Below are 14,123 nucleotides of genomic sequence, written 5' to 3' on the forward strand. Positions count from 1 at the left end.
GAAGCTGTAGGGGGAGCTCTGTAGAGAAAAATGCGAGCACCAACCGAGAAAACAGCAAGGGAATGGCCGATCCTGCATAGTGGGCCTCTTACTGTATATAACAACTTGACGGTAAATCACGGTATCTTATACTGCTTGTAATGCTAGAAACGGTCCAGTCTTGAAAGGAAACAGTTCATAATATCACTCATGATCACATTCTCAGGTAGGGAGTTCCAATCGGCTACAATTCTTTGGCTGAAGAATTAGCGTCGCACGTCGAGCCTACGTCCCCTGTGTGAAATGGTCGTTGGAAGAAGAGCCCGGGCTCCATTCTGTCCATACCATTCCTGATCTTGTAAACTTGTATCATATCACCACGTCGTCTCCTGTGCATCAGTGATGGTAGTTTGACTGGAGAGAAGTTCTTCATAAGGGAGGGATCGGAGGCTTGGTATTAGCTTCGTAGCTCGTCGTTGGATCTTCTCGACCTCTTTGCTGTCAGATTGATATCGTGGAGACCAGATTACATTCCCATGGAGCTCGTAAGTACGCCCCTTCCGGTAGACATCTCATGGGACCTCTGGGCGAGGAAAATTTGAATGGGAGTCAATATAAAGAAAGTAATTATTTTCTTTCTTTCTTTTGTCTTTTGCCCTGGATTACACATATGTTGCTTGTGGATTTAAATGATCATTCTTCATGTCAATAGTTTCACAGTTTATTGTGCAATTGTTCAGTTAAAGGCTGTAGAGAAAACATAATGAGAAAGACTACATGTCTCGAATGTGACGTCAGGCTCCCTGCGACTGGCGTGGACAAGACTAACAATCTCCCCATCGGCATAACTGAAAATCTACACATGCCCCGATTTATAATGGTTTTCACCTCTTTCGATGCTGTTATCCTCCCCTTGGAAAAGGGCGGTGAAGTGGAGCAGAGAGATTGCCATGTCTGTACAAGAGTGGTGGGTACGTATATCATTCGCGTCAAGAGCAGCGAGGGGCTGTAGTTCACAAAGCGGCCTCACACAAAACCTAACATTATCACCTTCCTCGTGAATTTTTTTTGTTTTCTTTGCGCGAAAAATTATAATTTAAATCCACAAACAACATATGTGTAATCCAGGGCATATAAAGACTGGGACCAGAAAATAATTGCTTTCCGTCCATTGAAACCCATTCATATTTTACGATCTCAGAGGTCCCATGGGGGTCTACCGGAAGGGCATACTTACGAGCTCTATAGTGCTGCTCGATTACGGAGAATATCAGAATAACGATTATTTTGGTCAATATTAAAACAACGATTATTTTTGAGTTTCAAAACATAATATTTTTTACCCAGCATGTCTCTCCCAAAAACACTATGTAACAGAGAACTTTTAAATTTTGCCTTAAAAAAACACACAAAATGGTCAAATCTGAAATAAAAAAATGTCTCTGATGTGTCAGTGATCAGGGTAACACCATTCATTGTATAATCTAGTTCGGGGTTGTTGCTGCCAAGATGAACCACTTTGCATTTTCCCTCATTGAAGCCGAGCTGCCATTCTTCTGACCATTTAACCAGGAGGTCAAGGTCTTCCTGGATCTGACGGGGGTCGCCTCAGGTTATCATTCTGTTGAAGATCTTGGTGTTGTCAGCAAATATCTTCGCTGTGCTTCGGATCATGTCGGGGAGGTCATTTATGAAAATGACATACAGTATCGGTCCTAGGACACTCCCCTGAGGGATTCCAATCAGTACAGTGGCCCAATCAGAGAGGTTTTTTTACGGTCACCCTCTTTTTGCGGCCCATGAGGAAGTGCTGGATCCAGTTCAGGAGGTTGCCGCCCACGCCTTAAGCTCGCAACTTCTGGTAGAGACGAGTATGAGGCACACTGACAAAGGCCTTCTTAAAATCCAGGTGTCTGTCCATATCACCAGTGTGACCAGGAGCTGGGTCCTGCAGGACCTCCCTGGGAAAAACCATGTTGAGCATCACAAAAATAGTCTCCCTCTGTCATGTGTGGAAACAAATCCCACCCTGACAAGTGATTCCATAACTTTACTGACAACTGACGTGAGGCTAACATGTCTGTAGTTGCCTGGTACTGTCTTCTTTCCCTTCCTGTGGACTGGTGTAATGTTGCTGGACTTCCAGGCTTCCGGAAGTCGGTTCTCCACCAGTGACTTGTTGAAGATCAATGACAATTAGAGGCCAACTGTAGATGCTGTTTCCTGGAGGTCTCTGGGGTGCAGTCCATCTGGTCTGGATGATTTTATGGGTTTTAGCCTCTTTAGTTTTTTCTCTACCATATCAGCTGGGATATCCAGATTTACTATGGGCTCCAGGCATCTGGCATGTTGTCCATTGTTTCCCTGGTGAAGACTCTGGCAAAGAAGTTGTTTAGCAATTGAGCTTTCTTGCTGTCATCCTTGGTCAGTAAGCCATCCTCTTGCTGCAGGTCTCCTAGTTAGGGGCGATTTTTCAATTTGCTATTCATGTATCGCCAAAACGCCCTTGGATCAGTCTTGATGTTGCGAGATAGATCATGTTTCAACTCTCGGCAGAGCTTACGGGTACTGTTGATCAGGTTGCTCCTATATCTGGCTGCTCTGACGTAGTCAATGTAGTTCCCGGTCTGCATGTTCCGCTGCCAGCAGTTATACTTCTTCTTTCTCTGGGCCATCGCCTGCCTGTTAATCCAGAGCTTTGCCTTTTATCCTTTTTTGGCAGGATTTTGGGATGCACTATTCCATGGCCGAGTTGAAAACACTGGTGAAATAGAGCCAGGCCTCCTCTACACTCATATGGTGGAGTATATCAGTCCTGTTTGTTTCCTGTATACAGCTATTTAGTCCGTCGTAGTCTCTTATGTTTATGATTTATGATTTCGGAATTTCGGGTCTGCTTTATCATCTGGTTCAGTGTACACTCTCAGGTTGAAGCTCATACAGACGTGGACACTCGTGCTTAGTCCTGGTAGATATTGAAGGTTCTCAACCATGTCCTATTCTTTGGTGATCACAAGATCCAGTATGTTGCCGATTTGTCCGTGATTGTGTCAGGTAGACTGGTTTATGTGCTGGTCCAGAAAGGTGTCTCTGATGGTCTCAAGAAAAGGTTGACTCATGTGGCACTGACCTTTTGTTGTGGTAACTGTTGTCCAGTTGATGCTGGGCATATTGAAGTCCACTGCCATCAAGAGATGTGTAGGCTTCATCTTGACTATGGTCTTTATTTTCTTGCCTATCTTCTTCGCTGTTGGCGTTGGGGGAAGATGGGCTCTGATAAATACAGCCTACAATTAGGGTGTCAGTACCTCAAAGTCTTAGTTTCAGCCATATCTGCTCCTTAAACTGGGTTGTGTTCTGGGTGGGTTGTTATCTGGGTGGGTGGGTTGTGTTCTGGGTGGGTTGTGTTCTGGGTGGGTGGGTTGTGTTCTGGGTGGGTGGGTTGTGTTCTGGGTGGGTGGGTTGTGTTCTGGGTGGGTGGGTTGTGTTCTGGGTGGGTTGTGCTCTGGGTGGGTGGGTTGTGTTCTGGGTGGGTGGGTTGAGTTCTGGGTGGGTTGTGTTCTTGGTAGGTGGGTTGTGTTCTGGGTGGGTGGGTTGTGTTCTGGGTGGGTGGGTTGTGTTTTGGGTGGGTGGGTTGTGTTCTAGGTGGGTTGTGTTCTGGGTAGCTGGGTTGTGTTCTGGGTGGGTTGTGTTTTGGGTAGGTGGGCTGTGTTCTGGGTGGGTGGGTTGCGTTCTGGGTGGGTTGTGTTCTGAGTGGGTGGGTTGTGTTCTGGGTAGCTGGGTTGTGTTCTTGGTGGGTTGTGTTCTGGGTGGGTGGGTTGGGTTCTGGGTGGGTTGTGTTCTGGTTTGGTTACCGGTTAAGCAGGCTGGTTTTGTGAGGAGCGTGGAGGGCGAGGAGCTGAGGGAGGCGTGCTCTGTAGAAGGAGGCAGTGAGGGAACATGGTCTCTGGGCTCCTCCTGGCACCGGTCCAGCGACGTCTTCAGGAGCTCCAGCCGACGGGTGGTGTCACAGACCCTCACCAGCGCCTGGTGGACAGGATGATACTGGATTCAGTGTTGCCATGACCTAATCATGATGATACTTTGATGTACCAGATACTTGAGGACATCATCAGGGCAATGCCAACAACAACACTCACACCCCACCAGGCCTTCTTAAGGAGATGCTGTAGGCCTTCCTCAGTAAATGTTAATGGACTTCATTTATACCACGTTTTTCTAACGAGTGGCCACCCAAAGCGCTTTAGAATATTGCAGAACATTCACCCATTCATGCACACATTCACACACTGACGGTGTTTTCAACCACGCAAGGCGACAGCCAGCTCGTCTGGAGCAGTCAGGGTGAGGTGTCCTGCTCAGGGACACGAATCAGCAACTTTCCGGCTACTAGCCAACCTCCTGAGCCTAATGCCGCCCACACTGAGAGCGTACCTCAGTAGAGGCTGAAAGCGTACCTCAGTAAACCCTGAGAGCGTACATCAGTAGACCCTGAGAGCCTACCTCAGTAGACACTGAGAGCGTACCTCAGTAGACCCTGAGATCATACCTCAGTAGACACAGAGCGTACCTCAGTAGAGGCTGAGAGCGTACTTCAGTATAGGCTGAGAGTGTATCTCATTAGAGGCTGAGAGCGTACCTCAGTATAGGCTGAGAGCGTACCTCATAAGAGGCTGAGAGTGTACCTCAGTAGAGGCTGAGGGCTCCATGTTCTTGAGGTCCTGCAGGCTAGAGGCGATGTCGGTGGCCAGGGCCAGGGCGTCGCTCTCTCTCTGGATGTAATGCTGGAGCTCTGTCCGCCGGGAAACATCTGCACACGTACACATCCACAATATACCTTTAGGTACTGTAAATACTGTTACTCTGACTGGAGAGAGAGGACCATAATGAGCTGGGGTTAGGAGTTATGAGGAGGATCTTAATGAGCTGGGGTTAGGGGTTACGTGGAGGATCCTTCAGAATTGGGGTTAGGAGGATCTTAATGAGCTGGGGTTAGGAGCTATGAGGAGGATCTTATTGAGCTGGGAGTGGAGTTAAGAGGAAGATAATAAGCTGGGGTTATGAGTTATGAGGACCGTAATGAGCTGGGGATGGGTGTAAGGAGCATCCTAAAGAGCTGGGGTTAGGACTCGGGAGGAGAATCCTAAAGAGCGGGGGCTGGGAATGAAGTGGAGGATCCTAAAGAGCTTGGGTTAGGAGTCATGAGGAGGAACCCAATGAGCTGAGGTTAGGGGTTACGTGGAGGATCCTAAAGCGCACGGGTTAGGAGTTATGAGGCTGGTCTTCCCACCTGTCTGAGGGGAGAGGTTCCCCTCTTCTGTCTCTCCGCTCTGGGCAGCCTTTAGGATCTGGAGCCGGAGTGACTCGATCTTGGACCGGCTCTCCTGCAGCATCTGCTGAGCGCTGGACAACATCACGACCAGGGAACCACCGCTAGTCCACCAACCAGGAGAGAACCAAGACTAGTCAGTCAGACCCTAGAGAGAACCCTGACCAGTCAGTTAGACCCTAGACAGAACCCAGACCAGTCTGTTAGACCCTAGCGAGAACCCTGACTAGTCAGTTAGACCCTAGAGAGAACCAAGACCAGTAAGTTAGACCCTAGAGACAACAAAGACCAGTCAGTTAGACCCTAGAGAGAACCCTGACTAGTCAGCTAGAACCAGGACCAGTTAGATAGAACCAAAAGTCAGCTAGATCTGGGACCAGTGGGTTGGAACAGGACCATTGGGTTAGAAAAGGACCAGTCAGCTACAACCAAAAGTCAGCTAGATCCAGGACCTTTCCACTAGGTCTAGATCCTGGGCCAGGACTAGTCCACTAGATCCGGGGCCGGGACTAGTCCATCAGTCCCTGTATGAGCCAGGACCAGGGGGACCTGGCTCAGTGATCACCACAAAGATGGAAGACCTCACATGAAATATTGTGTTTAGTGTAGTAATAATATGATTTGATTGTGCTGTGTGGATGGTGTAAGAGCATTCCCAACAAAGAAAAACAGGACTGAGTTCAAAACAGTTCTGTCTATTCTAGCGTGTTGCGGTGACTCCAACTGGAGGCCTGGACTCTCCTTATGGTTAACCGGCCAGCAACCCATCGTTGATTTAATATTTTTTTTTCCTGGATATATGTACGTCAATTCTGGCCCTGATCATCCCTGGAGGGAGGGATCCCCCACTCTGCGTTCCTTCTCAAGATTTCTTCCTTGCTAGTTAAGGGAGCTTTTTCTTGCACTCTGGGGGGCTAGGGTCAGGGGGGAGGGGGTCATACATAGATGGCCTATTAAGCCCTTTGAGACTGTACCTATGAAGGGCTGTAAAATTACAACAGAATTGATCTGAATAGAAAGGACCCAAACCATGAAGAAGCAGACCCAAGGTAACCCCACTATAGGGCAGCAGACCGAAGCCACTCCCTCACAGGTGAACCACAGGAGCGACCTCTCAGCCCTGCCCACTGGCTCCCTGCACCAGAGGGGTTAACAGGAGAACCAACACACAGCCGCTAATGGAATACTACATCCGCTTTAGCACATATAGCTGTGTGAGGGTACTGAATGTACTTTAATACTATATATATATATATATATATATATATATATATATATATACTGTGAATCCATTATCTAATTCCATATTATTATCAAGTTGTATACATTTGGTATTTATACTGTACAAATATGCCTGATGTCACCACCTCAACCCCACACAACATGAGTTCTGAGGAAGACAAGACGGATGTGATATATAGAACTGCATATCTAAGACAAATATATCTATCATATGTATTGATGTGTTTGTATGCATATATTATATCATATAATGTTAGTGTATACATATAACGTATAATATATAATATATAATATAATATTCTTGTAATAAATTGGAATAGTGTTGACCAACCTGCGGCTCTGACTGAAGGACAACTAACTCGTCATGCTGCCCGGAAGGAGCCTTCTTCACCCGCCTAGAAAGAGTCCAGGTCTACTGTCCCGCGGTCTGCTCTCCCTCGGTCTGCTGTCCCGGTAGCTGTCCCGCTATGGTCTGCTCTCCCGCGGTCTGCTGTCCCGCTATGGTCGGCTGTACCGTTATGTGGATGCGGTCCCGGGATGTTGTTGAACACGCTCAAGCGGAGTGCTCTACATCTTGGGCACCGGATCAGTGATGTGTTGCCTGGTTTGTTTGTGTGTCCTATACTGCAGCCCGCTCCGCATCCTCCTCTCTCCTCTGTAACAGAATACCCCCCCCGCCCCCCCCATCCTCCTCCTCATCCTCCTCCTCCCACCCTCCTCCTCCTCCTCCCCCGCGGGATGGTAGAGGTGCTCTTGGATACGGGACCTGCTCAGTCTCCCCGGGCAGCTCTTCTCTTGGCTCGGTATTGGCCTGGGGGGGCCAATACCGTAACACCTTACTATCGACGACGACGATGATGATGATGATGATGATGATGATGATGATGATGATGATGATGATGATGATGATGATGATGATTGACCAACAACACGGTGCCCCAACCCCCAGTTCGTAATCCAACACGGGGCTGCCTAATAGGCCCATTATTGGACAGCAGCTGTTTGTCCCATAACTCGGGGGGCCGGGGGGTGGAGGTGAGGGCCGTTTACGGGTGGAGGCCGTTATAAATGATGTATTGTCATGTGTAGGAGACTTCGAGGCGATTCCTCCAGTCCAGAGGTCCAGGAACACTTCTATCCACACACTTTCCTTGATTAGCTTCCTAACCTTGGAGACTGTCGGAAGGGGAAACGATATTGTCTCAAGATTTTTTTTTGGAGGGAACGGATATTGTTGGTATAAAATGGCTACTTAATACAATTATTTTTTTAAAAATAAAAAACATTCCGTTATCAGCGGTCTTTAGAAATAACGAATACCATAGTTAAATAGACACATCTCGTCATTAGTCTTTGTGCTCATTTGGACGGACTGTGACATTCAGCATCTTTTCTAAGTGCGCAAGTGCGGCTCCGCGCCGCTCACGGCCCACTGGCCTGCTCTAAATGCATTCAATATGTGACTCCAAACAAATATATATTTTTATTCCGGGATATCCATAATATCCATGATGTTTTATTCCATGACTAATTTCATTTTGGGCGGGGAGTCGTGTGCTTCTCGTCCAGTTTGGAGCGGAGAAGGAGACCTATTTTGAGAGGCGGAGCCCCCTGCCCCCTCGCCGAGGCGCGTCGTACTGAGACGCGCCTTGACTTCCGTGCAGCTCCGCGGCTACATTGTGTGGACAGCAGCAGCACGTTGTTCAGACTCCTCCACTGACCCAAACCTCTCCTGCTGCAGGAGAACCAGCCTTCGCTCCTCACCGCATATTCCCTTCAGGCGCCGGTTACTCTCAGCTCGCGAAACCATGTCTGCTTCGGCGGCCAAAGTGAGTAAAAAGGAGCTGAATTCAAACCACGACGGAGCGGACGAAACCTCCGGTAAGCAAGGCCTCCCGTTCACCGCCATTTTCACTCTTCGTTAGCAGGAATAGCGTCGTTAGCGCAGATAGCTTCAACACAAAAGCCAACACTAGGTTATAAATGTGTGTTGGGGTAAAGTAGGTCATCGTGTCTCTTTGCAGGGCCCTTGGGCGCAGTAGTTGGGGAGAAGATTATAGGTGTTTATATTTTGGCTGTTAGCATGCTGCTCCGTCCACACCGGTATCTGCGAGGCCACGGTGTAGCTAAGTAGCATGTTAGCATGGTGGCTGGTTAACATGGAAGAGGGTTAGCATGGGTGCTAGTTGTTGTAGCATCAACAGCATGGCCAGTCGAGTAGCCCGATGTCTTGTCTAGGATGCTATAAGATGCTTACTGGACGTCAGGGGGTTTGAGTTAGATACCAGATCCTGTGTTCTTCAACGGTCTGTGTCCACACAAACCAACACACGCAGTAAAGTACTAAAGTTGGTTGTGTTATTTGTTAGATTACCATTAGCAGTGTTGTGGCGTTGTCTAACGCTAGCTGATTCATGTTGCTCATCCCGCCACCAGTAAACCGAAGTCCATTTAATATATGTACAACTCCTTACACTATGAATAACCCTGTCTGGATATTGAAACTAATATATTTTAATCACACTGCTTTTCTTCATCTTGCTCTTGGCTGCCGCCAATAAACAAAAGCCAATTTACCTTTCATTCAGCTTCTATGGTTATTTAACTTTTCTATACTAATCACCATGTTCGACATTACCATGCAACTTGTCATCGCTATGAGGGTAGAGGTGGTTATATGCAGTGTGTTGGCTACGAGGTCTATTACTTAAGTTCAGGAGCTAACATGTAAGCCCCAGAATTTGAAACTACCCCCAGTAATGCAGGCCTCTTTTTAGTTGCCTTGAACTGCGTCCAACTACTTAATGTACAGGACTATTAGATTACTATGAGATTACTAATGTGTTTCCAACTATATTTAATTTGTCACAGAAAAAGAGCAACAGGAGGCTATTGAACACATCGACGAAGTTCAAAACGAAATCGACAGGTAAGGCATTATGTCAATGTGTTTTTAACTGGAGTACAAACACGACCAGATTAATAACATGTGTTTCCATCTGCTTCCATCAGGTTGAATGAGCAGGCAAGCGAGGAGATCCTCAAAGTAGAACAGAAATACAATAAACTTCGCCAGCCCTTCTTCCAGAAGAGGTCAGAACTGATCGCCAAAATCCCAAACTTCTGGGTCACCACGTTCGTCAACCATCCGCAAGGTGAGAGGCTCTGTGTGGGCATCTCATCCACACCAATGCTTGGCCTGAGGGTGGAGGAGTTATGCTTGGGGGGAATACGGCTACTGTTGTGACTTTGTCATCGTAAAATAATGATTACATTTCTACTCTACTACTGGCTGGGTGGAGGGGTAATGCAGGCTGAATAGATGTTCATGACTGCTCTGTGTCTCCAGTCTCTGCTCTACTCGGGGAGGAAGATGAAGAGGCGCTTCACTACCTGAGTCGGGTGGAGGTGACAGAGTTCGAAGACATCAAGTCGGGCTACAGAATAGATTTTGTAAGTACAGTCATCCTTCTCGATATTCCGCATACCCGCTACCCTCTTCCCTAACTAACTTAAGACCATGTCTCTGTGTTGCAGTATTTTGATGAAAACCCGTACTTCGAAAACAAAGTTCTTTCCAAAGAGTTCCACCTCAACGAGAGTGGAGACCCGTCTTCAAAGTCGACTGAGATCAAATGGAAATCAGGAAAGGTGTGTGTCTGAGATTTTATATCCAACCAGATCTTGTTTATGGGGACATGGAGATATGCCTGAAAGTAGGCCTCCAACTTTCGGCCAGAGTAGTTAAGAGTGTTTACAAGTGTGTTTTTTCATATTGGGCTTTGTTTTCAATATGTCTTTTGTTGCGAATCAAAATGTTTGTAGAGGACCTGACCAAGCACACATTTAAGCGTTTTGTAGTGGTGTGTTATGTATTTCAATATGTATCTGTGTCCAGGACCTGACAAAGCGCTCCAGCCAGACTCAGAACAAGGCTGGAAGGAAGCGACAACACGAGGAGCCAGAGAGTTTCTTCACCTGGTTCACCGACCATGCTGACGCTGGGGCAGACGAGCTGGGAGAGGTCATCAAGGATGACATCTGGCCTAACCCCCTGCAGTACTACCTGGTAAGGGGTCTCGCCTGGTTCCTATACACACCTAGTTAACTCCACCTATCTGGCCCAGACCCCTGCAGAATGACCTAACCCAATACTACACCTGGCTGTAAGAGAAATGTGAGATGAGTGACCAGAGAGATGAAGGCCTGACAGTGGATGCAAATGTTGTTCTGATCTGCAGGTCCCAGACATGGATGATGAGGAGGGTGAAGGAGAAGATGATGATGAGGATGAAGAGGGGCTGGAAGACATTGATGAAGAAGGAGACGAAGATGGAGAGGAGGATGAGGAAGATGATGGTGAAGATGGAGAGGTACGACTGGTCTAGGCCGTTATTGGCAATATGGTGATGCAATATAAGGGTCATCACGATTCAATATAATGCCATTCTTTGCAATTTTCTTAAGGGTAAATTGATTTTCCATAACTATTGTAGAAACATATCTAGCAGTAGTTTGTACAACTAAAACATAGGAACAATATCCATCTTTGAACCATAGATTATTTTTTATTTTTTTATTATAACAAATGCCTGAGACTATTTGGAGAATTTTACATGCACAAATCACTTTAAACTGGCAATATATAAAGTACAGCCTATGGGCTGAGTTATATATTACTTGAACACGGCCAGTTTTGCCGGAAATTGGCAGGGTCTTAACCGTGGATAACGTTGATCTCTGCTCTAATAACCTCACTGCGTTTATTTATTTTAACCCAAATTATTACTTGTCTCAACCCAATCCAGTTTTAGCGGCGATGTAGATATTACGTCATCAAAACTAAAATAAGCCAGACATGTTATACGGCCAGAAACCATGTTTCAACTTTTAAAATCAATGCAACATGTGGTGTGAATAGATATTGGGGAAAATATATACTATGCATTTAATATTTTATTTTCCACCCATTCCATTGGCTGCTCAACATGGATGTATAAGGACAACTGGGTGAAGTGTAAAAAAAAAAAGGCTGCTAAACAATTTCACTGAAACCTGCTATAATATAGCAGGTTTCAGTGAAATTGTTACTGTTGTTATATTACCTTGTATATTATGCATGTTCTACCAGGCTATGGTTGACTCAGTTAGTAATGCTTCTCAGGGCGTCCATTAACCTTCTGTTCCTGGCAAAGAGCAAAGCAGCTTGTTTAGTGTTTGTCTAGTAGTAGGTAGTAGTTTAATCTATTCTATAAAATGTGTTTCGGAATTGATCAATACCCCTTATTGTATTTTATAAATGATAGACCAGTCTATTCATGTATACTATAAGTAGTGTTGCTACTTTCTACTGCCAATAGCCAAAACTTTGAATGAGTGCTCTTACCATGAATTTTCTATTTTGGGATCAATCACGTATCATTCTTTTGTGGACCAAAGTGCTACTGCTACTTGCGTTCATTGCGGGTGCACTCATGCTAAATGATCTTGAGCAGAATCTGAAAGGTCATAATTAAAAAAAAATAAGGCTTTTGATGGGTTTAATAAATAAAGACTTCAGAATCAATCAGTTTAACTTGATGAATATAGGGCATTTCGTTTATTTTGCTGGGTCCCTATGGGGAAAAAGCAGTGTGGTGCAGGCTAGGGATGGGTCAGAATATTCGATTATTCGTTCCAAAGGGGTCAAAATCGTTTTTTAACATTAGGACCGTTAACATTTTTTTCCTTCAAATATAACGTTTTTATCAAGCCATAACTTTGTTTCCCTGGTAACGCCTGAGGGTTTGACTAATACCTGGAACTATCATTAACTTCACGTAAGGTTCTTGTGCAACGGAAACGTTGTTCAGTCCTCTAGCAGTAAATCGGACGGGCCTTAGCTACGACTTGGCAACGGGAGGTATTTTAGTCCGCTCGGCTATGAGCCAGAGAGCTAACGTATCGTTTTGAAGACCGAATCACTGCGCCATTCGTTTCCATGGGATTCGCGACAGTCTATACTTTCAACATTAAGTGTACATATTTATAATTTGAAATTCGTCCCAGCCTTTAAACCACAGATACTATAAGGTCTATAGCATATAACCGTGTTTTCTGATTAGTTTATTGCATTTGTCACAACAATTTGACTGGAACTACTTGATGGGTAGATGTTAATTTGCGTTGAAGATATTAAGTGATTATGGCTGCCTTTGTGAATGGCTGCCTTTGTGAAGGTCGGCACACATCGAATAATCGATTATTCATTTATACCACCCAATGACTATTTGACCATGAAAATTTGAGTCATTCACATCCCTAGTGCAAACATTATTCTACAAGGCTGTCTATTTGTTATTCTGATCGCTTTAAACGCTTTGTTTCAGGATGACGATGGAGAGGACGACTAAAGCTACCAGACCCTCAAACTTCTCTTCCTCGTTGGCTTTATCCACCATGATCGGGAGCAAAGTATTTAGTTTTTTCTGATTTCCATGTGCTTCTGTCCATTCTGAAGCAACCACCTATTTGGTGCCATGTTACGTTCTTTAACTCCCAGGCCAATGGCACTTTGCCCTGAATTGTGAAAAACCTCCCTTAAAAAATAAAGATCATCTCAAAATAATAAAATGTACAAAAAATATCTTTAGGGTGACACCGTGAGTGGAACGAGAAATGAATTGGAGGCTGACCACCTGGTGTAGTTACCTAGCACTAGAAGAACTCCTCAACTCCTTAGTTCCCTATGATTTCTGTATGACCTGTTGTCCCTTGTGAGATCCTGCTCATTCCTGCTTGTAATGTTTTTCGGGGAGGGGGGGTGGGATGTGATGGGCTTATCAGGGAAGGTGGATGTTTTGACACCATTTCTATGGGATTTTTTTTTCATTGTATTGTTTTACAGATATCCATAAGATTTGAAATGACATTTTTAATAAAGAGAACAAAAAGAGAAAAAAACAAGCTTGTAAATTGTGGCCCCCGCTGCTTAAGAAATGACCACCGACTCATCCGCATTAAAATCACGTTTTCTTTTCCGCTGGGGGGAAAAACTGTTTTAAATTTGAGTTGTACAACTTGCTTTGTTACAATAAAACTTAATGTGTATACATGTGTGGGACTCAAGTTGAACGGATTAAGAGAACCGTATCGCCCGCCTTGCTGTCAGCTGGAGAAGGACTTGGGGATCAGGAGACTGAGCAAAGTCTTTCGCCAACAGGCTATCGGTGATCCGCTTCAAACGTCCGCTCCGAGTGGTCAAACCTGCTGTCCGGGGCTGTCAGGGGCCACTCGCTGGGCTGGAAGGACCATCATGAAGAGAACAGCATGGTCGTTAGGAGTTATCCCGGTTCGGATCACTGTGTGGTTTGAATTTACCCAGATGGGCTCCACACCTCGGGCATGAGGCAATAAGTCCAGGTGAACCCCGGGAACCAGGAGAAGCCCCCGTCGGCCGGCCACCGCTTGGCTACATCTGCTGTTCTAAATGTAATGACCTCGATTTGAGGTCAGTTAGGGTTTTGTTGAAGTTGAATGTGAAGCGGTTTGGCTCCGAGCAGCGAGTCGTTGCGGTGAGAGCGCCAACGGACTA

The 14,123-nt window shown here is 45.8% G+C and overlaps 2 protein-coding genes across 8 annotated transcripts in view; one reads left to right on the forward strand and one right to left on the reverse strand.

Moving 5' to 3' along the window:
- LOC132468115 (serine/threonine-protein kinase N2-like) overlaps positions 1 to 7,220 on the reverse strand; it is a 41,656-nt gene extending 34,436 nt beyond the window's left edge. For 4 of the 6 annotated variants that reach the window (XM_060065769.1, XM_060065768.1, XM_060065766.1 and 1 more), the window contains exons 1-4: positions 6,882 to 7,220; positions 5,270 to 5,412; positions 4,665 to 4,789; positions 3,834 to 4,005 (exon numbers count right to left, since the gene is read on the reverse strand). In XM_060065769.1, coding sequence (XP_059921752.1) covers positions 3,834 to 4,005; positions 4,665 to 4,789; positions 5,270 to 5,393 — 421 coding nt within the window. In that variant the 5' untranslated portion in view covers positions 5,394 to 5,412; positions 6,882 to 7,220. Of the gene's footprint in view, positions 1 to 3,833; positions 4,006 to 4,664; positions 4,790 to 5,269; positions 5,457 to 6,881 lie in introns of all 6 variants that reach the window. The other 2 variants (XM_060065767.1, XM_060065765.1) reach the window with 2 other exon arrangements.
- Positions 7,221 to 8,176: 956 nt separating this feature from the next.
- seta (SET nuclear proto-oncogene a) lies at positions 8,177 to 13,639 on the forward strand. Of its 2 annotated transcripts, XM_060065771.1 has the most exons (9): positions 8,193 to 8,431; positions 8,575 to 8,610; positions 9,422 to 9,479; positions 9,563 to 9,705; positions 9,900 to 10,003; positions 10,088 to 10,201; positions 10,449 to 10,619; positions 10,792 to 10,923; positions 12,919 to 13,639. In XM_060065771.1, exons 1-9 carry the CDS (start codon positions 8,359 to 8,361, stop codon positions 12,940 to 12,942), a joined length of 855 nt encoding a protein of 284 aa, XP_059921754.1. In that variant the 5' UTR covers positions 8,193 to 8,358; the 3' UTR covers positions 12,943 to 13,639. The 2 variants fall into 2 exon arrangements, with proteins under 2 accessions (XP_059921755.1, XP_059921754.1); XM_060065772.1 differs by lacking the exon at positions 8,575 to 8,610 and having other exon boundaries at positions 8,177 to 8,431.
- The last annotated feature ends 484 nt before the right edge of the window (positions 13,640 to 14,123 follow it).

This window comes from Gadus macrocephalus, chromosome 11 (genome assembly GCF_031168955.1).
Source record: "Gadus macrocephalus chromosome 11, ASM3116895v1".
NCBI classification, from domain to species: domain Eukaryota; kingdom Metazoa; phylum Chordata; class Actinopteri; order Gadiformes; family Gadidae; genus Gadus; species Gadus macrocephalus.